We start from the raw sequence: 17,850 nt of genomic DNA, 5'->3' as shown, positions 1-17,850 counted from the left end.
ATTCGATCCACGAATACATATAAGAATGCTTTGGCTTAGCTAATTTAGATATAACGAGAACCGGACTCGTTCTCGGCCACCCCAGCCTTCTCTTCTTCTCCCGGGATCAGCGTGCGAGATCGAGCAACGTCCAAAGACGCCTGTACTGGACAAGAGATTCAAAAATCTATCAAAAGTAGTCCATCACCTTTATGTCAGTATAACTTTTGGACAAGTGAGTGAGCCAACCCTACATCATCGAGCCCTTCCACTAAGCCAAGTATCAGCGGTTGTATCGTCTTCTGTAATGGAACCTACGCGTCCGGCCCTTGGTCTCCACAGCTAAGAAATACCACGCGATGGCTTCAAAAATGTCCCAACATACTCACGGCATATACGTTTACCAACCAATCGCCAAATGGATCAGCACGATCGCGTTGATTTGGCGTTGCAGACTGCGATGACTTACCTTTCCAATGCTAATGTATATCTGTCGAGATTTCATTATATGGCCTCATGGACTTACAAATCGGAGTAGTCAGTTGTACTAGAAGCGCCAAACTTGAATGGTGAGTATTGGTTACTGAATTCCAACAGATTGTTCTTGACTAACAAGAAAAGTTCAGTGAGAGCACCGCTATACCCATTCCCATCGACCTCTGTTCGGTGCTCAAAACTTCAGGACCATACACGGCTAGTAAAGGGATATAGGTCCAGCCGTATGCGCCATAGAAGAGGACTAAAGAGGCGATGGCACCTTTTGCCGCCGCTTGGTTAAAGTCGGAAGAAGGAACAGTTGCGGCTCCATGGGTAGCTATAGCCGAGCACACCATAGCAAGAGCCAGGAGTCGCGCAGGCGGTCGTACCTGCAATAAGCATGGGTCGGCGTCCTAGGCTGTCTGAGTAATAGGTCCCAATAAGCGCCATTATAAGCGCCATTATCAGTTCTGAGAGGGTTGACGCTAGTCTGGGGATATGTTGGATTGTGAAAGTAGAGTCAGCCCTAGGCGAATCACTTCAAATCAGCCAGATACATATATATCGACAATCTCTAACCCTTGGCTGAGTTGATTTCATTCGTGAATATAGAAACTATGGTAGCCAAAGCACTTCCAAACATTTTTCCGATCATGTCAATCATGCCAAATCAAGCTTGGCTGGAGAACTTACACCACGAACTAGAACATTCACTTGCCCATCAGCACTACACACATCTTCAGTTAAGGAGAGTATAATCGCGTGTTAAAAAAGCCTGAAAAAGGATGGCTTGAGTCACGTCACTTCTTGAAGAACGCATCACCGCAACTCACCAGCAATCAGGCCACGGTTGAGAGGAGGAGCCAGCTCCACGACGTACGGAGCATCGTCTATGTTCACCCTTGATCATACTGTTGCCGAATTAGAATCAAACCCTTACCTGGCTGGAACATACCAACAGCGATACCCAGTAAACCTCTTCCGGTTAGGGACATCCCAAAATTTCGAGCGATCGATACGAGGGATGTGCCGCAAATGGCGATCAAAGAACCTAAGGGGAGTTTAGTGAGGCCATGACTGTCAATGCTGGCAAGAGGTTGCTGATGATACTGACAAATGAACATCCCACCTCTTCGACCAAATCTGTCCACCTGCATGAAATGGATCGATCAAACGGCCCTTCAAATTACTCTTATCCAACGACCTACGAGAATAGGACCAACCCAGAAAGTGCTGCAAGCTCCTATAGGCCACATGGCAAATACGATCTGCAGGGAGTCGAGTCAGCTTAATCCGATCCATCTTGTCTCGTCCAAACTTATACCTGTAGAAACCTGTTGATTGGGTTCAGCAGCTGATCGTGTAACCGGGCACATAATATTCAACTGACCTCTCCACTAACAAAGCCCCAATAATCCTTGAAAGTATCCATGGCATTGTACACCCTTTCAGCATAGGAAGGCCGACTTGCAGGATCTTATTATACCCACTTCATTGCGGTCATCGCGCTCACCGCGTATCTAAGGCCAAAACTCAGCAACTAAAAAGATAAAGTGAGTACCCCGACATGATAGTCGATATCAGAACGACCGAACAGATCGTATAGAGTTTGAGCATTCCATGGGACAAGAGATCGATACCGGTATCACGAGTTCGTCTGGTCTGCTTATCGTCATCGGCTACGATAGATCGTCCAGTGGTTGAAGGTATTTGTATGGATTCCTTGAAAAGAGTAAGTGATTTCTTCTGTTTCTCTGCCATGATCTGCGATGTTGGGGTAATTATTGTAGCAAGCGAAACCAATATGTATACGAAAAATTGTTTGTGAGAATCAAAAGATGCACCAGGGTTACTATCGCAACCATCTCTTATTCACAACCTTATAGTAATGCCTCCGGATTTATCAGAACAATGGAATGGGAAAAAAGAAACGAAGAGCCAAAGGTATTGTAACGACACCAAACTCATAGTGGGTCGAAGCAGAAAGAAGGATGAGTAAGGGAAGCCTGGTGATGAGAAAGGAATCACATTAGAGTGTTCACCTCGGTTAATCGCCGAATAAGTATCGATAGTGCATACTAGATACATCATCTCAACTACAAGACTCTAGATGAATTCAAATCGACTTTCACTAGTCTTCAACAGCTTCCGGGCATTTTCGCTGCCCACCACACGTTCCAATTTGAGGGCATCAAACCTAGAGTACAACACCCTGCTAGATACTTCCGCTTCGTCGATGTCAACTTCGTCCTCCGACTTGTTCTTTGATGCTAAGAATGGGGTGTCCATGAATTCTGAATAGAACTGAGCATGGTCCGGAAGAGAGTAAAAGACAATGGTCTTTGCGCCTCGGATCTTGTAGCGTCGGTAAAAGTGGAAACGTTCGGTAACAATAAGGAAAGCCTTCTTGCCCTTGAAAAAGAGTGTACGGGCGCGACTGATTTCGGCGTTGGAGGAATATTCAGAGATGGCAGCGAAAGACACCTTGTCGGCCTTTCGGAGGTAGTTGGTAACTCTCACAAAGTCGAAGTACGAGGGAATAACGATCAGTGTGTTCTGTCGGGAGATGGCGGCCCGAAGAAGTGCAGGGATTGTCTGCAACGAACTATCAACATCCAGGATGCAATACAGACAGGGGACACTCACGTTTTCGGTAAAAAATTTCAATCTCTTCTCGACCTCATCAACAGCAGCCTCTCCATTCATACCCTTGGGTCCTTCCAAATCAAAGCGTTCAAACACCTGTCGCACACCAGGCCTGACTCGGTCCATAACTCCACCAAAATCGTTCCTCTCACTTCGCACCTTGCCTTGCAAGTTGTGACAAGACCTGTTGAAAAGCGCACGCGCCTCTACGGTGTCATATCTGCCGAAGATAATAGTTTGTCGGAGGTACTTGGCTCTGGAAATAGATACCAGTCAGATGAATGCACTCGGCTAAATTTCGGACGTACTGTGATTCGAGATACCAGGGTTTGACTCGCGAAAAGTCACAGCCATGAGGGCTCTTGGGGATTTGGTTGATATTGTTAAAGATGAACTACACAGAATTAGGCTTTCGAGCTGGGAGTTTATTAATGAAATTCACCTGAACATGTTCCCAGTTCTGCATCTGCATCACATCCACACCGTCCACAATGCAAATTTCCAAACTACTCAGCAAATCTGTGCTGTCTTCCCTTTCAGCTGCCATTTTGAAACCAAGAGGACTTGAAATTAGGATATCACAATCAATCAACTTCTCTTCGTTCGCAGGCATCATGACCACTCTCCAAGCTTTCCTAGTAATCTTGATGCCGAATCGAAAATTGTCGTCACTGTTTCCGCGGAAGTTCACGAGATGGTCTATGGGGAAGTCGGCGCTGGTAGAAGGATTGGCGAGAGGATCTTCCTCGTCCTGAGGCAGAGAGAAAGAGGAGACGAAGGATCGCTGGTTCTCAATCTGAGTACCGGCAGGAGCGAGAGGGAAGAGGTGGGTCTTGATATAGCTAAGAGCAAGCGATCGAGTGGGAAGAAGGAACAAGACCTTAGGGCGGATAAAAGATTGGTCTCGAGGAGGCTCCGCAACCGATGTGGAGTTGTCTGATGAGGCAGCGTGAGCCAATTTTTCGTTGTTTCGAATAATTCTTCTTCGAGTCCTGTTGTATAATCATTAGCGTCATAATTATCTAAATGGCCATGTTACATACTTGAGAACATGATTGACAGAATGGATAACAGCAGCTTTCCTCATGGCCTCCTTGTGTTGACCAATCAATTGCGTTTCTGAGCCGTCTGCTTCACCGTCGAGCGAGTGAAGATAATAGTCCTTGTATGTTCCCAAATGGGACAAGTATGTTGACAAAAGGGGGATGGTAGCTGAAGAATCCTTGATGGCTGGCAGGAGAGAAGGAGTGATCTGAAAGGGCGTCAGCTAAGACTACAAAGAGGTAATGTACTCACTCTTGTCTTCTGATTTTCAACAAACCCAAACGCAGATTTCTCAGGGGTCAGTTCTACCACCCTGCCAAATCCTTTCAAGCTCTTCCTCTCAGACTTCCATTGGTTGCCTTCGGCTGATGACAGAGCCTCAGAAGTCAGAATTGGAGGAGCTGCGCTAAAGTGAATGTTGAAGAGATCTGTGTGGCATATCCCATTTCCCATTAGCGAAATCTTCAGGCAGGATCCTTAACCTACCAGAGGTTATAGCTTCCTCCTCTTTGTCTGATTGCTCGTCATCGTCCTCCACGATCTCGGCAGCATCGCCGTTTGCGGAATTTTCATTCATCTCAACGGTCTTTTCCTTGGCCTTTCCCTTTTCTCTTTTACCGCTGCCCTTCAAATAGTGGCTACCACTCGGTCCAACCTCTCCGCCCCAAACTACACTCTTCCTGCGTTTCTTGGACTCGCCGTCTTCTGAGTTCTGCTGAGTTGAAGTGCCTTTGAGGGAAGGCGATGAACGGTGGCCGCCCGGGAGGTCGAGTTCACGGGGTCGCTTGACGGCGCTGACGTTGAGTAGAGTGAGAAGCTTGACCTCCTTGGCAGTGCTCATGTCGACTGTCATTTTGAGGAAGTTGCGAAAGTGTATTTAAGGATTTCCTTTGCAGCAAGTAATCCGACGCCTTTCAGAAATCTGGGAAATCTGAAAGCTGACAGCTTTCCCACGGTCGAAACGGAACTTTTTTCAACCTCCACTCAGCGCAATATTGGCAGCAGCATATCAAGGGCCATCTTGGTTTACGTAAGCCTAAGTGTCTACCCGGTCTCAAATCAAAATCGCGAAGGCCGGCGCAGCCTTGTTTTCGTTGTTGCTCTCCGTCATTAATAAGTGTCCTGATTCATCCTCATTACTAGCTGATACAGCATACGAAGACATGAAAGGGTATGGCGAAAACGAAAACAGGGACTAAAATCAAATTCTATGTTGTTTGATGGTATGACGCACTGGTATATTGGAAGCTAACCTGAAATGAAGCTATTGAAATCACTAACCTCGCTCAGAAGATAGACATATATAGATATTTCTGCGATTAAAATCTCATTTAGTGAAATAAGGAAATAGATAGTAGAAGATGAAAAAAGATTTTCAGACAGCGGCAACGAAATAGTTATAGTTATAATCAGTGGGAGTCCTGTATTGGAAAATGTGAGCGATCATCCCCAGTACATTTAATATTGACTCACAGAGTATAGCTGAAGGATCCACTAGAGTCATAGCTCTTCACTGTCGTGCCGCTTCTCACAATTTTGCCAGTAATGCTACCAGCGGCGCTTGCAATACCGATCTTACTGACACCTGCTGGTAAGGACCAGGAACCAGTGTTGCTACCGCTGGTAATGGTTACCGTAGCGGCCGCCTTGAGGGCAACCCAGACGTAGAGATTATCATCGGTGTTGTTCCAATAGGAAGGGCGGGCGCAGGTCGGAGCCGTGGGGGTTGCGGCCTTTGGGTGAGGGCGGGTCCAGAGGATCATTTGATCACTGGCAGAAGGATAAGATCCGGTCTTGAAAGCGGGTGCGTAATAAGCAATGAGGTTGAGCCATGCGGTGTGGGGCATACCGGCGGTCCATCCCTGAGAGTTGGGCTGATCGGCTCGGATAGGACCAATGTAATGACTCTCTCCGTAATCTGACCAAATTTCATCAGTATGCTATGGTGATAGCGGGATTTGCCTATTCTCACCGTTCCAAGAGATGATCTCCGCCATGTCAAAGGAATTCCTCATAGAGATGATTTGCTCCATCCTCCTTGCCAAGAGCCAGTCGTCTGACCTGTAAATCCAGTCCTTGTTGTAACTTGACGGGGAATAGTAAGTGAAGAAGCACGGGGACACAGGGGCCATGTAACCCTTGCTGCCCAACGCTGACATATATGAAATGTCAGAAGAAGTGCTAAGAGCGGTACTGCCTGTAGGCCAGCCACCATTCCAGTTGAATTCGCCGTCCATCCAAGAGTTGCTGGAGAACGTTGAGATATCGGAGAAAATAGAAGGGAGGAAATAGATCGAAATGCCCTTGGCCGTTAAAAGGGAGCGGAAGTAGGTCCACCCAGCCGAGACAGATCCTTGGCCGAAAGTACAGGATTCACCGGAGAATGTCGAGACGAGAACTTTACCGTTATATGTGGCTTGAGCAGAGTGGGTGGCGTAGGTTGCGATGCTGGCTACGTGAGTGGCTGCGTCAGACGCTGTAGAACAACTCAAAGAAGAGACATCGAGCGACAAGAAAAGCTTGAAGGATCCTTGTGCCTTGGCAGCAGCATAGGCATCGGCAATACGGGCAGGCTGCCATGTATCAATACCGTAGTTGAGGGCGAAACCGTCGATACCGGCAGCAGAGGCAAGAGAGATATCGTTGGCCCAAATGGATTGTATGTAAGAGTAGGTGTTGCCGACCATATGGTGAGCGTAGAGGGCCTTAGTGCTTGAAGCGCTGGGGACCGCTGCCACACCGACAGTGCTGGTGACGGCAGCGTTAGCAGAGACGGTTACGCTGGTGCTGGCAGTAGTAGTAGATGAAGCTTTGGACGTTGTCGACGTCGTAGTTACTGAATTGCCGAGCTGATAGACACCGACGTAATAGGCACCGCCGCATTTCTGAGAGCTGTCACCAGCACAAGCAAATTGACATTGACTATTGTCGGCGGCCTTTGACGAATCAAGGGTGTTACCGCAGTAGCACTATGAAGAAGGTGAATATTCAGCTGGAAAGTTTATACCAATGCTCACCTCATTATAGGATTCAGTTCCAGCATAAGTATATCCAAGACCCGAGCAGTAACTATTGCAGACAGAAGGTGTCACAGAGCTACTAACCTTCTTGCTGCCGTTCAACGTTCGGTTGTCGCCGTTATCCTTGTAGCATCCAACGAATGTGGCAGCAGCAGAAGTGCTGGTAGCGGCAGCAGAAGTGGAGGTAGTCGAACTAGCTTTGGTTGTGGTAGAGGACGTCGTGGTTGTTGAGCCGCCGAGTTGATAGATACCGAGCTGATAGACACCGCCGCATTTCTGAGAACTGTCACCAGCACAAGCAAATTGACATTGGCTATCGTCAGAAGTTTTGGAGGAATCTAAGGAGTTACCGCAGTAACACTAAGAGAAACGTCAGCTCCGTATGATGACTACAAGATACAATGCTCGGCATACCTCGTCATAGTACTCAAGACCGGCATAGGAATAGCCAAGCCCAGAGCAATAGCTGATGCAAACGGAAGGAGTCATGGTTGTGCTGATCTTCTTGTCACCGTTGAGCGTTCGGTCTCCATTATCTTTATAACACCCGATGTAGGACCATCCAGAGACGCTCGTCGCCGATGTCGCCCGTTTTTCGATGAGTGATCTGCGATGATACTTCGATTGTCGTTCAAGCCTAGGACGGGCATCGACAGAAGTCATGAATGCCAGAGCAAGGACGAGGAGTTGACTGTACATTGCGTGCGTTGATTCTTAACGCCGGTTTGACAGGTCCAGAGTGATGTCAGTCGCGTCGCAAGTTGTGAATATTACTGGGGCCTTGTCGATCCCTGTCGATTATAGAGATGTTCTGCAAAAGAGTGACAGTGAGTGTGGACAAAAAGTCAAGGCCAGCTTAACAAGGCTATCTACACCTTTGGGCTTTATAACTGTTTGGGAGGACGTTTGAGTGTGCAGAGCGAACACAACAACTGGCAAGGCAAATATTAATTCCTCTCTTCAGCGTTGCGGAAGCCGAAAGAGAGAAGCTGTCAGGAACAGATATGTGAATGTGCCCTGAAGTCATCTACCCTTCTGTTGTTCTCCGTTTCTTTTCTTCTGTTTGTTTTCTTTTTTTTTCACCACTTTTAATCTTATATCTTGATCGGTTTTACATCATGTGGCTTTGGGACACAGGGCTTGTCTCGACATGGGCTCTTGATTACTAGGCAGTGGAGCGTCAGATTCAGCATTGAATATTCTCTTGCCACCAGAGATGCCCACATATTTGTCATTCTCTATTTCGTCGTGCCAAAGTAAGGATATATAGCACAGGCCGACGCGCAAACATCTTGTTGTTTTTGTTGTAAACAACCAGGAACAATTTCAGGGCCAGCAGGGCTTCTCGGAGGTTTGGCAAAAAATAAAGTTTTGCCTTCAGCTTAATTGCCGGATAAAAAGCACGCTATCCCGGACAGCCGACGAACGCGTTTGGTTCTTGTTCCTACTTTCTGCCCTGGACCTTGATATGATATGTCGCAGCTTCAGCTTATTACGCGTTTTCTGTTTTTCGACATTCGAATTTCAAAACCAATGATGAGCCAAGCATGGAGTAGGCTCAAAGGGGCTTGCGTCAGCCAAAGCATAGAGCAGCTGCGACTAACAGCACCTGCATATATATAGGCAAGATATTAGCGCTCAATAGCACAAATAATGGAGGTTGCTTTTTTCATGGGAGACGTAAGTAGAAATAGGTGCGATAGGCATTTTGAAACCATGGAAGTCAAATGAAGAGGAGAGACAGAGAAAGTCCATGGGTGAGATGGAGATGATACTTGCGATTATGTGGTGTTTAATTCAACCCCATCATAACTGCGAGAGGCTAGGTGCTTCTATCAACAAAGCTGGCGTTTGTCTCGCTGGTAGCTGCGACAGTAGCAGGCAGCATGATGTCGATTGGCGGCAATGTTTGCTTTATTGAAGGGGGTTTTGGCTTCAGACCTTCATTTATAGGTCTCAAAAACAGCGATACACCGATAATTAAAATGAGGACCAGGGCCATTGTGGTCGAGCAGCTCTGTTGGGCAAATCCTCCCTCTTCCTCAGCATTTCCTGAGAATTGCGAGCTTTGTGACTTGACCGACTTCTCTTCCAACAATCTAATCAGCATGCCTTAGACCACGAAATCTCCTTCGCCTCCATTTCCCACTTACTAAGCATTTTAGTCCCAACTGCAATGGAAATAACGCATGAGAAGGTAGTGTGGAGTGTGCTAACAAAACAAAGAGTGAGCTTGAAAGGACACATGGATATTGATACTCTAAAAGACATATTTCTAAAACCTTGTGATGGCAAGCATTCAAATACTTCCCTGACCTTTGTTGGGGATCCAAAGCCAGCCATCCCATTCACACTCATATCTTGGGTAGCGTCGCGCTTTTGTTGATCGCTAGTGATGTATCACCGTGGCGGGCCGCCGGATACAATGGTATCTTGCCGCATCCTTCATCATCACCATGCCCATCGTCGATGATCTTTACCTGCCATTCTCTTAGCAATCCTGAATTATCACCTCTTATGCTCTCACTTTTGCGGCATTACTTCTTTTTAGGGACGCATGTTAGACTCTTCTCGGCAAAACAGGCCTTCATACTCTAATTCATTTCTTTGAAGTTCATCAGCATCATGACCTTTCTCCTAACGAGAAACATTCTTCTTCAGCTTTTGGGCGATATCGAGCCTCGCAGGCCGTCCAACCCGCGTTCCATCAAATAATGGACAACTCTGAGACGGAAGAGTTGAAGAAGGCTTTCATCCAGTACGCAATGGCCGGCGCGACAGCTGCTACTACGGGCAAGATTGCAACGGGTCTATGTCGACCTGTTGATGATTCTTCCGTTTCCGGTTGATAGTTGTTATAATTTTTTCACTATCCTTGGGATCAGTGAAGTATACTCCAAAGATTAGAGGCCATGACGTAAACGTCACCAACAAAAGAGAGATGAGGCTTGACATGATTGGCTCAATTACATGTTTTTCTTTATCGTAGTTAGCATCATTATGATTGATGACGATGTGCAGAATTTTCACAGCTACAATCCTGCTCGTCCCCTTTTTGACTTTGAGACCGATTTCTGGCTGGTCTTCCACTGTGTTTATCGCTCTTGTTATCATCTTCATCATCCTCATCCTACTTTTTTTCCCTTCACGAGGCCATTTTCCAGCTTCAAATCTTGATATCAGTAAAAGAGAGTCGTCCTTGGTGGCGATGGTCAGGATTCTACCTCAACCTATCACTTCATATCGTTGCCATTATCCTGGCAATGTGAGTGACGCCAATGACCCGACCCCTCGCCTCAGAGTGGTCATTGGCCCGATCTGCTTCATAAGGGCCTTGTTCCCATTATCTATTCAAAAGACACAAACCGGCATATGACACTGGAAGTCCCTTTCCTCAGGATTCATCATACTCACAGAGTCGGGTATGGCGCTGGTCAACATGAATAAGTAAGTTCTACCTGAGTGGTATGATCAGATGACATAAAGATAACGTAGGAGTGACGACCTCTATCCCATCCGAGATGGCCGACATTCGGATGCCCTCCTCCAAGTATCTATCCAGGCCGGTACTCTAGACATCCAGGACAACCTTTCTACCGTCCAAAAAGACTGTATTACGTACTTAGCAACTTCAAGAAGATGTCCAGGCAATCACGACAGTTTGAAACAGGATGGTGTGTGGTCTGGATAGTCATGTTCTTAATGTTTCTCAAGACGAGGGGTTGAGCTGAGAGAAATGAAGGAAATTGTGGGGGCGTTGGTAAAAGATGGATCACTGTATAGAATGCGGGAATGATGATAACGAGACTCGAATCGTTGTGTTGTTCGTTCGTTTCGCGCTGAATTCGATACTTCTCGGGCACTGGCACCAGGCTTGGGATTATTACGTAACACAATGTCGTCCATCGGAACATCTCCCTCCACTCTCTGATCCGCGTAGGACTTTCGCCCAATTCCTTTGCGTTGATTTGTCGTTCAGGAAGGAAATACCGCCTCACCTTACAATGTCTCGTTCACTCGCCCGCCTCTTCTCCAGTGAAGCCAAGAATCTGTCACTGGGACCAGCTTCATGCCCAATAGGCTCATCATCAGTCTCCGCTTCTTCATCTCTTCCACCTTTGCGATATCATATCTTCAAGGAACCTCTGCCGTACCCAATCGGGCTGAAATTGCAAAACGACATAATCGATCGAAGGCTGGCGGCAAAGAGCAAGGATCCTATAGGCAGTAAGGGTCTTGGGGATATCATCCTTCTCTTAGGTACATTCAGACTTTTTCCAAGAAATGTATAAGCTGACGAAAGTGTCGTAGAACATACGCCAACATACACTACCGGCAGACGAGACAACACGCCTAATCCCAATGAACTTCATCCGGAAGAAAAAAAGGTGCAAAATGTTGGAGCTAGCTTTTTCATTACAAAAAGAGGGGGACAAGTGACCTACCACGGCCCTGGACAACTAGTTGGGTACCCTATACTGGATTTGAATGTCATGGAAGTGAGTGCCGCCTGATGATGATAAGTGATCTCCTGTTAACGAATAACTACAGACTCCTACACGATGTTATGTCGAGTTTTTGCAAGCTATGCTTGGTAATTATGTCCGAGATACCTCGGCTCTTGACACCATCCTTGCACCTCATCCCGACGGACACGTTGGAGTCTTCTCTTCTCCCACCGAAAAGGTAAATTTTATTATCACCCGATTGCATGCATGTTTGGCTAATCTTGTTCTTCAGGTTGCCTCCATAGGTATTCATCTCCGCCACCGCATAACTTCTCACGGTTTCGCTATGAACATTACCCCCGAACCTATTGCCTGGTTCGACCTCGTCATGGCTTGTGGCCTCGCAGACGTTCGCGCGGTGTCATTACACAACCTGATTACCCGGGGCGCAATGCGGGACCGGATAATGCCGTCAAAGTTGCCGAGTGTGCAGGATGTGGCCAGGTCTATTATGCCCAGGTTTGGCGAAACGTTTGGGAGGGAAATTAAGGCGCTTGATGACCGAGATTCTGGCGAGGCTGGGGAGGTTTGGGGACTTGTTCAGAAGGCTGAGCAGGATGCTAGGGAGAAGAATGCCAATCATGGGGGATGGCCTTCTGAGCCTGATTCGACCCAAAGAGCTTAGAGAGTATAATTATACATGCTTACGACGACATCTATCAGGATATGCTTATACCGACCAGGTATCAATAATTAGGATTTGTTCTAATGACCAGCCGCAATTCTTTCTGTATCCCCGGACACCTCTGTATTCTTTGGTTTATAGAACACCAAGAAACCAATCACCCATAACGCAATGAAACCCAACTCAAAGTAGAATGAAGCTTTGAGATTGTCAAAATTGGATATCCCACCTTCATTGATGGTAAACAGTCCAGCTTGCACCGCAAAGGATACAGCAGCTCCTACTTGAAAAGACACTTGCAAAGTAGCGCCCGCTACGCCCCCAATGCTTGCAGGAACAGCGCACATCGCACCAACACTTGGTTTGAATCAGATCAGTAGGAAGCGTTGAGATCTTTGGGTGGAAACTCACCTTGTAGCGGTAAAGACAATGCACATCCCTGCTGCCCCAAAAAGCATGGCTGGAAACATGTATCGCCAGTAATCTCTCCCAACATGCGTGCCAGAGAATATGAACATGATATACGCCGCTATGCCCAGCAGACCGCCAAATGTGATCGAGATCCTGGGGAATTCCATCAAGCGCCCCCATTTAGTGAGGACGATGGTGACTACCATTGGAGTTACGCCTTCCGCCAAGACTCTCAATGAGACGATGATCGCCTTTTCACCCATATATTCCAACCAATACTCAATGAGTGCGAAAAAGTTAACCGACCACCAGGTATAGCCCAGGAGAGCAAAGACGACCCAAAGGGTAAAATTATGATAATGCCATATTGATGGTGGGAGGAGTGCGTGGGTGGACTTGATGCGGGATTCCCAGACAAAGAACGCTGGGAAAATAATGGCCGATATGATGAGAGGTGCGATGAACCCGGGCGTTGACCAGCCGTTTGAGGCGCCGAGAGTTAAAGAGAGGATCAAGAGAACGATCGCCACTAACATCCTGCACATATGTTTCCGTAAGTATTCATTCAGTAAACTATTCGTCGAATATTTGACTCACATGAAGCATCCCGGAAGATCCATTCTTGCCAATTTATCGTTTACATCGGAATTCTCACCCCTGCTTCTTGGAATCCAAAATATTGACCACACTCCCACGGGCAATACAATAGCCGATATGATCCTGAAGAACCACCTCCAAGCTTCACCTTGTCCGCCAGAAGGGATCAACATAATGATTCCAGCAATAATATTTCCTGTAGAATTCGCAAGAGCGCCGCTCATAGCATAGATAGTAAAAGCCTTGTTCAGCTCATGAGGCTCAAATACAGCGATGATAAGCCTATAAGCAGAGGGCACAGAAGAACTACCTGCTATTCCAGACAGCGCCCGAAAAATGAAGAAAGAATATCTCTCCGGCAGGAAGGAGATGATCAAGTTCAATACCCCGAGGGTGACAATACCGTAAGAGAAGACAGGTGCAGCAGAGTAGAGGTCGGAGACTCGGCCCCAGAACAGGAGAGTAGCGGCGAAGGTGACTGTGTAGGAGGTGATGACCCATGATTGTTGGGCGAAGGGAACTTGCATAGAGTCGGTGATAGGGGGAGTGAGGATATAGAAAGCAGCCAGACACCATTCTGCAATGGAAACCATCAGTTGGAGGGCTGCCGGGAATAGACTCTGTGATCTGACTCACGATCAATGACAAGAGACAGGCTGAAAAGAGCTAAAAGTCCCCATTTCTTCCTTTGAGAGACTTTAATTCCTAATCCACCATGGCGAGATGGTATTTGGTCTTCTTTCTCGTCTGTAATTCCAAGTTGGCCTTCTCCGCTTGTCCTGAGTGAGTCATTCTCTCCGTCAATGTCTCCCCCATTCTCCTCATTTTTGGCGTCGTTTGAAAAATGATCGACCTTTAAAGAAGGCGTCTTCGAAGTAGACAATGCCTTTTCTTCAATTTCTGGAGCTATAGTAGACGTAGTTGACGGTTGATAAGATGCGTGGGGGTCTTCGTGCTGTGGCTGGTTGGATAACTGGTGTACGGAGAAGAAGAGGGCGGTCTGAGCTTTGTTCGACATGATGTTCGGTGCGGGACTAAATGAGCCTCACTAAGAGAAAATAATTGGTCAAATGGAGGACTCTCCTCTTGACACCCCGACCCTTACTTTATATGCAATCGATGGTGGCTACTTTACTACAGCATTATCTTTTTTCATCATATCATCTTCATACAAAATGGGCAGCCTCCACCTCCACCTCCACCATCATCCACCTCCATCTCACTTCCCACCCGCCGCACAAGAAGCGCCGCATGTGGTTACTTACGTAAACATATCTGACGTCGCCGCCTCACAAGGAAGGTGGAGGTTTTCCAAAGTGGAGGCAAATAAAGTGGAATATGGATGCAAAGTGGAATGTGGAGGAGGTGGAGGTAGTGAACTACAAGGAACGAAATTGAATCCCGGGTTTCGATTTTCCCATCAGCATGGCCAAAATCATTGCTGATCGTGGCTGAAGGGTGCAACATACGTAACCATCGGAAAGTGCAGCAACGACTAACGAATGGCGGGGTGGCACTGCAGACAGCGAGGTATTTACACATGTACAAATAAATGGTCACAACACGCCCTTATGTAGCTATGATTATGATCTGAGCCCCCAGAATGTTCTTAGTTTTGGAACGGTAAGCAACGGAAGTTTGATTATTCTATGGGCTTAAATGGTTACGAGAATCCCAGAAGAAATATGCAACCAAAACTCATGAAAGACCATATTATGTGATATGATACCTATCGCAACATGACGTTGACGAGAAGACTTTGAGGTTGGTTGAATAATAGTAAACATTTGTTGTTTGCCTGTCGTTATAAAATTGCGTGTATTCTACGTTGAAAAGATAGAACCAAGGAAATTTTTAGCTCAAGGACCAGCCTCAGCGTATCATGCTCATTGCCTTCGACCCCAAACAAACCTCAAAACTCTCTGCAAAGCGCCGACGGGCTGTGGCTCATCCTCCCCTCTTTCCTCCTCCCAAATTTCCTGCTCGACATCCTCTCCTTCTTCCAAATCAACTGCAACCTCAAATGCTCGCGCAGCATCGACATGAGGTCTCTCGGGAACGGGAGCGATGATCCTGACCTGCTGCGAGGGACCGGGATACGCACCAGCAATTCGATGAGCAGGTCCCGGACTTGTATCTCGTCGAGCGGAAGAACATCGTCGAACAATACCACCAAAATGGTAGACTTCATGTTCTCGAGGTGCTTCCTCTTCGGGGACAATTCTTGGTGCAATGATGGTTTGCCTATCGGTCTGAGCATTGTACGGAGGTGGGGGAGGAGGAGAGCTCGCCGACCAGCGGTCGAGAGTGTATGTCGGAAGCGACTCGGGTCCGCGAGGGGGTGTACGAGGTCGAGAACGATAGGGGATGTATCGGGCTGAAGGCGACGCAGAAGGTTCGTTCCGGGGTTGAGAAGGAGGCTCGTACGGTGGAGGATCCGAACGGATAGAAGCTTCGGTGATGGCAGGACTTGGCGCTCGACGAGGCTCGTCGGGTTCATCGTCCACGCTCTCAACTTCAGGGCCGTTATTGATGGCGGCTTCCTCTAACTCTAACTCTCTGGCAATCCTTGCATCCGCCTCCTCCTGAGCCGCTCTGAACTCCGCCGACCTTGCCTCTTCTCGCAATCTTTCTTCTTCCTCTCTTTCATGAGCAATCCTCTCAGCTTCAAGGCGAAGCATCTCCAGGAGACTTTGCTGGGCCGCTTCGCGAACTCGACGAGCTGTCTCAAATGCACGTTGACGACGGAGGCTAGATGCGTTGTATGGCTCGATCACAGTGCGCTGACGGACTTGACGATCTGGAGCAGGCACTTCCGCGGGCATAGAGTCAGACATCAGTGTCTCGCTATGCGTGCGCTTGCGAGTAGGAGGCTGCGATTCGTATGTACAGTCAGCCAAAGAAGACGAAGGGAGCTCCCTAATTTCGTCGGTGGGAAGAAGGTTTTCGACCGCGGCCTCTTCATCTTGAGGAGCCAAGTCTTCAAGCCACCACTGTCTCACGGGAGGAATGAACTCTCTCAGAGCATAATTGCCGACCCAGGCGCGCCAGGCGCCATCTTTAGTCCTCTCGTTGAAAGCTTTAATTGCGTCACGGCGAGCTTTGCGCGCAACTGCCTTAGCACGAAGAAGAGCGATGAAGAGTTCCCCTGACATGACTGGAGTAAACTCGCACCTTCCCGGAACGCGTCGATCTGCACCAGGCCGGATATTGTCGAGATAGTCTCTGAAAGAGTCTCGAAGAGGTGCGCGAAGGGAGCCACGGCGAGTCATGACTTGTCGGGCGGGAAGAAGGGAGGTGGGAGATGTACGACGAAGCTGGGAAGTGCCATGTTGACCAGCAGCACGGACGGGGAAATTGCGATGACGAGGAAGGCGCTGGATACCTCGACTAGATTTAGTGAGCTCACAATCGAGGGATGCGAGTTGCTTGTTGCTGAGAGGCTGCTCTGGCTCGTATCGAGGGCGAACATCTGACTTGACAACAGCGCGGGGAACAATGACATCAATGGTCGACCTTTCAATATCCGAGGCAGACTTCATCGTAGCATCGCTGTCATACCGACTATCCGTCTCAGCCTCGCTGACATCCATTTCAGAAACCTCGGTGTTGAACCGCTGTAGACCTTTCCAGTTCTGCAAAACAGGAAGAGTGACAAAGGGATCATCGCTCGCAGTAAGCTGTTGAAAATGACGAGTGCCTCGCTTGCGCTTCTCTCGCTTGTTAGAACAGTTATGGCGGTTTTTGAGACGCCTAGAAGTGATTCTACAGCCAGCAGCGCGAGAGATGGCTTCAGATGTATGCGCCGAGTCTTGTGTAGGGTTCGCGTGTGCGATGTCAACGTTCATAGAAATGATGGTGCTAGAGGCACTCTATAGATACAGATTAGTTACGTATGATGAATAAAGTTAATATGAACTTGCCAAATCGCTGATGCCTTTGGTTATACCACCCATGGAAACGACACGTCCCATTTGTGCGGGCGCCATCTTCTCATTGCTAGACGTTGAAAGCTATAATTCCAAATGTTAGTCGATACTCAAAGTTCCCTTCAACGCATTCTCGATATATATTCAATTACAGAGGCATAACGCGTCGATGATCAGGCCACTAGGAGGCGCCGTGCAGGAACATGAAATAAACCCACCCTTTTGGCAAACTTGTTAGGTTTTCTGCCAACAGCCTTACTCTTTCCACTCTTTCCCTTTCTAACAGGCCACCCTAAAACCACCTCTGCCTCTGCCTCATCATCCCCGTCACCCTCTAGGGTTTGCTCCCAGTCCCTGGCTCGTTTCTTTCCAGCAAATAGAATCGGCGTTCGAGGTAACGACGCACTTTCTTGTAAAGCAGTATCAATGTCCACTTCGTCGTCTTCATCGTCCGCCAATTGGTTGTCAGAACCGGCGTCGACAACGCTTTCAATGTCACTACCAGAATCCAAGTAGTCTTCACTCATACAGCTCTGAGTCTCGATAGGAACATCAGTATCGAATGACAGAGACGCGTCGGTATCTGGATCGCGGTATTGTGAGTATGAGGCGGA

The 17,850-nt window shown here is 47.7% G+C and overlaps 5 protein-coding genes and 2 pseudogenes across 5 annotated transcripts in view; 2 read left to right on the top strand and 5 right to left on the bottom strand.

Annotated features, from left to right (window-relative positions):
• Positions 1-9: 9 nt before the first annotated feature.
• CNG01215 lies at positions 10-1,937 on the bottom strand (annotated as a pseudogene).
• Positions 1,938-2,511: 574 nt separating this feature from the next.
• On the bottom strand, positions 2,512-5,028 carry CNG01210 (conserved hypothetical protein). The gene is made up of 7 exons (XM_571796.2): positions 4,633-5,028; positions 4,399-4,574; positions 4,146-4,354; positions 3,545-4,094; positions 3,411-3,496; positions 3,103-3,358; positions 2,512-3,051 (listed from the first exon to the last, which is right to left on the bottom strand). Exons 1-7 carry the CDS (start codon positions 4,997-4,999, stop codon positions 2,563-2,565), a joined length of 2,133 nt encoding a protein of 710 aa, XP_571796.1. The 5' UTR covers positions 5,000-5,028; the 3' UTR covers positions 2,512-2,562.
• A 201-nt stretch (positions 5,029-5,229) lies between these two features.
• Positions 5,230-8,078, bottom strand: CNG01200 (conserved hypothetical protein). Its single transcript, XM_024657513.1, has 5 exons — positions 7,581-8,078; positions 7,164-7,526; positions 6,119-7,115; positions 5,620-6,064; positions 5,230-5,567 (listed from the first exon to the last, which is right to left on the bottom strand). The coding sequence occupies exons 1-5, from the start codon at positions 7,863-7,865 to the stop codon at positions 5,522-5,524; spliced, it is 2,136 nt and encodes a 711-aa protein (XP_024513180.1). The 5' UTR covers positions 7,866-8,078; the 3' UTR covers positions 5,230-5,521.
• A 3,031-nt stretch (positions 8,079-11,109) lies between these two features.
• Positions 11,110-12,468, top strand: CNG01190 (conserved hypothetical protein). Its single transcript, XM_571792.2, has 4 exons — positions 11,110-11,426; positions 11,478-11,665; positions 11,718-11,852; positions 11,907-12,468. Exons 1-4 carry the CDS (start codon positions 11,171-11,173, stop codon positions 12,297-12,299), a joined length of 972 nt encoding a protein of 323 aa, XP_571792.2. The 5' UTR covers positions 11,110-11,170; the 3' UTR covers positions 12,300-12,468.
• Positions 12,206-14,429, bottom strand: CNG01170 (hypothetical protein). Its single transcript, XM_024657512.1, has 4 exons — positions 13,944-14,429; positions 13,308-13,884; positions 12,711-13,247; positions 12,206-12,656 (listed from the first exon to the last, which is right to left on the bottom strand). Exons 1-4 carry the CDS (start codon positions 14,323-14,325, stop codon positions 12,380-12,382), a joined length of 1,773 nt encoding a protein of 590 aa, XP_024513178.1. The 5' UTR covers positions 14,326-14,429; the 3' UTR covers positions 12,206-12,379.
• On the top strand, positions 12,488-14,458 carry CNG01180 (annotated as a pseudogene).
• A 52-nt stretch (positions 14,459-14,510) lies between these two features.
• CNG01160 (hypothetical protein) overlaps positions 14,511-17,850 on the bottom strand; it is a 3,577-nt gene continuing 237 nt past the window's right edge. Inside the window, exons 1-3 of the mRNA XM_571788.2 lie at positions 17,455-17,850; positions 17,231-17,320; positions 14,511-17,179 (exon numbers count right to left, since the gene is read on the bottom strand). The exon at positions 17,455-17,850 is cut by the window's right edge and continues 237 nt beyond it. Of these exons, the coding sequence (XP_571788.1) occupies positions 15,194-17,179; positions 17,231-17,320; positions 17,455-17,850 (2,472 nt within the window). The 3' untranslated portion in view covers positions 14,511-15,193. The remainder of the gene's footprint in view (positions 17,180-17,230; positions 17,321-17,454) is intronic.

This window comes from Cryptococcus neoformans (assembly GCF_000091045.1).
Source record: "Cryptococcus neoformans var. neoformans JEC21 chromosome 7 sequence".
NCBI classification, from domain to species: Eukaryota; Fungi; Basidiomycota; class Tremellomycetes; order Tremellales; family Cryptococcaceae; genus Cryptococcus; species Cryptococcus deneoformans.
This window is presented reverse-complemented; position numbering and strand designations above follow the sequence as displayed.

What these genes read in the sequence shown, in the direction of transcription:
- CNG01210 (XM_571796.2), bottom strand. Translation starts at nt 4,999, where the DNA reads ATGACAGTCGACATGAGCACTGCCAAGGAGGTCAAGCTTCTCACTCTA. An exon ending in AGAACTGGGAACATGTTCAG is followed by an intron (nt 3,497 to 3,544) that starts GTGAATTTCATT and finishes AATTCTGTGTAG; the next exon opens with TTCATCTTTAACAATATCAA. An exon ending in TGAAATTTTTTACCGAAAAC is followed by an intron (nt 3,052 to 3,102) that starts GTGAGTGTCCCC and finishes AGTTCGTTGCAG; the next exon opens with ACAATCCCTGCACTTCTTCG.
- CNG01200 (XM_024657513.1), bottom strand. Translation starts at nt 7,865, where the DNA reads ATGTACAGTCAACTCCTCGTCCTTGCTCTGGCATTCATGACTTCTGTC. An exon ending in GAACTGAATCCTATAATGAG is followed by an intron (nt 7,116 to 7,163) that starts GTGAGCATTGGT and finishes CCTTCTTCATAG; the next exon opens with TGCTACTGCGGTAACACCCT. An exon ending in GGATCCTTCAGCTATACTCT is followed by an intron (nt 5,568 to 5,619) that starts GTGAGTCAATAT and finishes TTTCCAATACAG; the next exon opens with GACTCCCACTGATTATAACT.
- CNG01190 (XM_571792.2), top strand. Translation starts at nt 11,171, where the DNA reads ATGTCTCGTTCACTCGCCCGCCTCTTCTCCAGTGAAGCCAAGAATCTG. An exon ending in TGGATTTGAATGTCATGGAA is followed by an intron (nt 11,666 to 11,717) that starts GTGAGTGCCGCC and finishes GAATAACTACAG; the next exon opens with ACTCCTACACGATGTTATGT. An exon ending in TCTCTTCTCCCACCGAAAAG is followed by an intron (nt 11,853 to 11,906) that starts GTAAATTTTATT and finishes CTTGTTCTTCAG; the next exon opens with GTTGCCTCCATAGGTATTCA.
- CNG01170 (XM_024657512.1), bottom strand. Translation starts at nt 14,325, where the DNA reads ATGTCGAACAAAGCTCAGACCGCCCTCTTCTTCTCCGTACACCAGTTA. An exon ending in CCTGTCTCTTGTCATTGATC is followed by an intron (nt 13,885 to 13,943) that starts GTGAGTCAGATC and finishes TTTCCATTGCAG; the next exon opens with AATGGTGTCTGGCTGCTTTC. An exon ending in ATTGTCTTTACCGCTACAAG is followed by an intron (nt 12,657 to 12,710) that starts GTGAGTTTCCAC and finishes ATTCAAACCAAG; the next exon opens with TGTTGGTGCGATGTGCGCTG.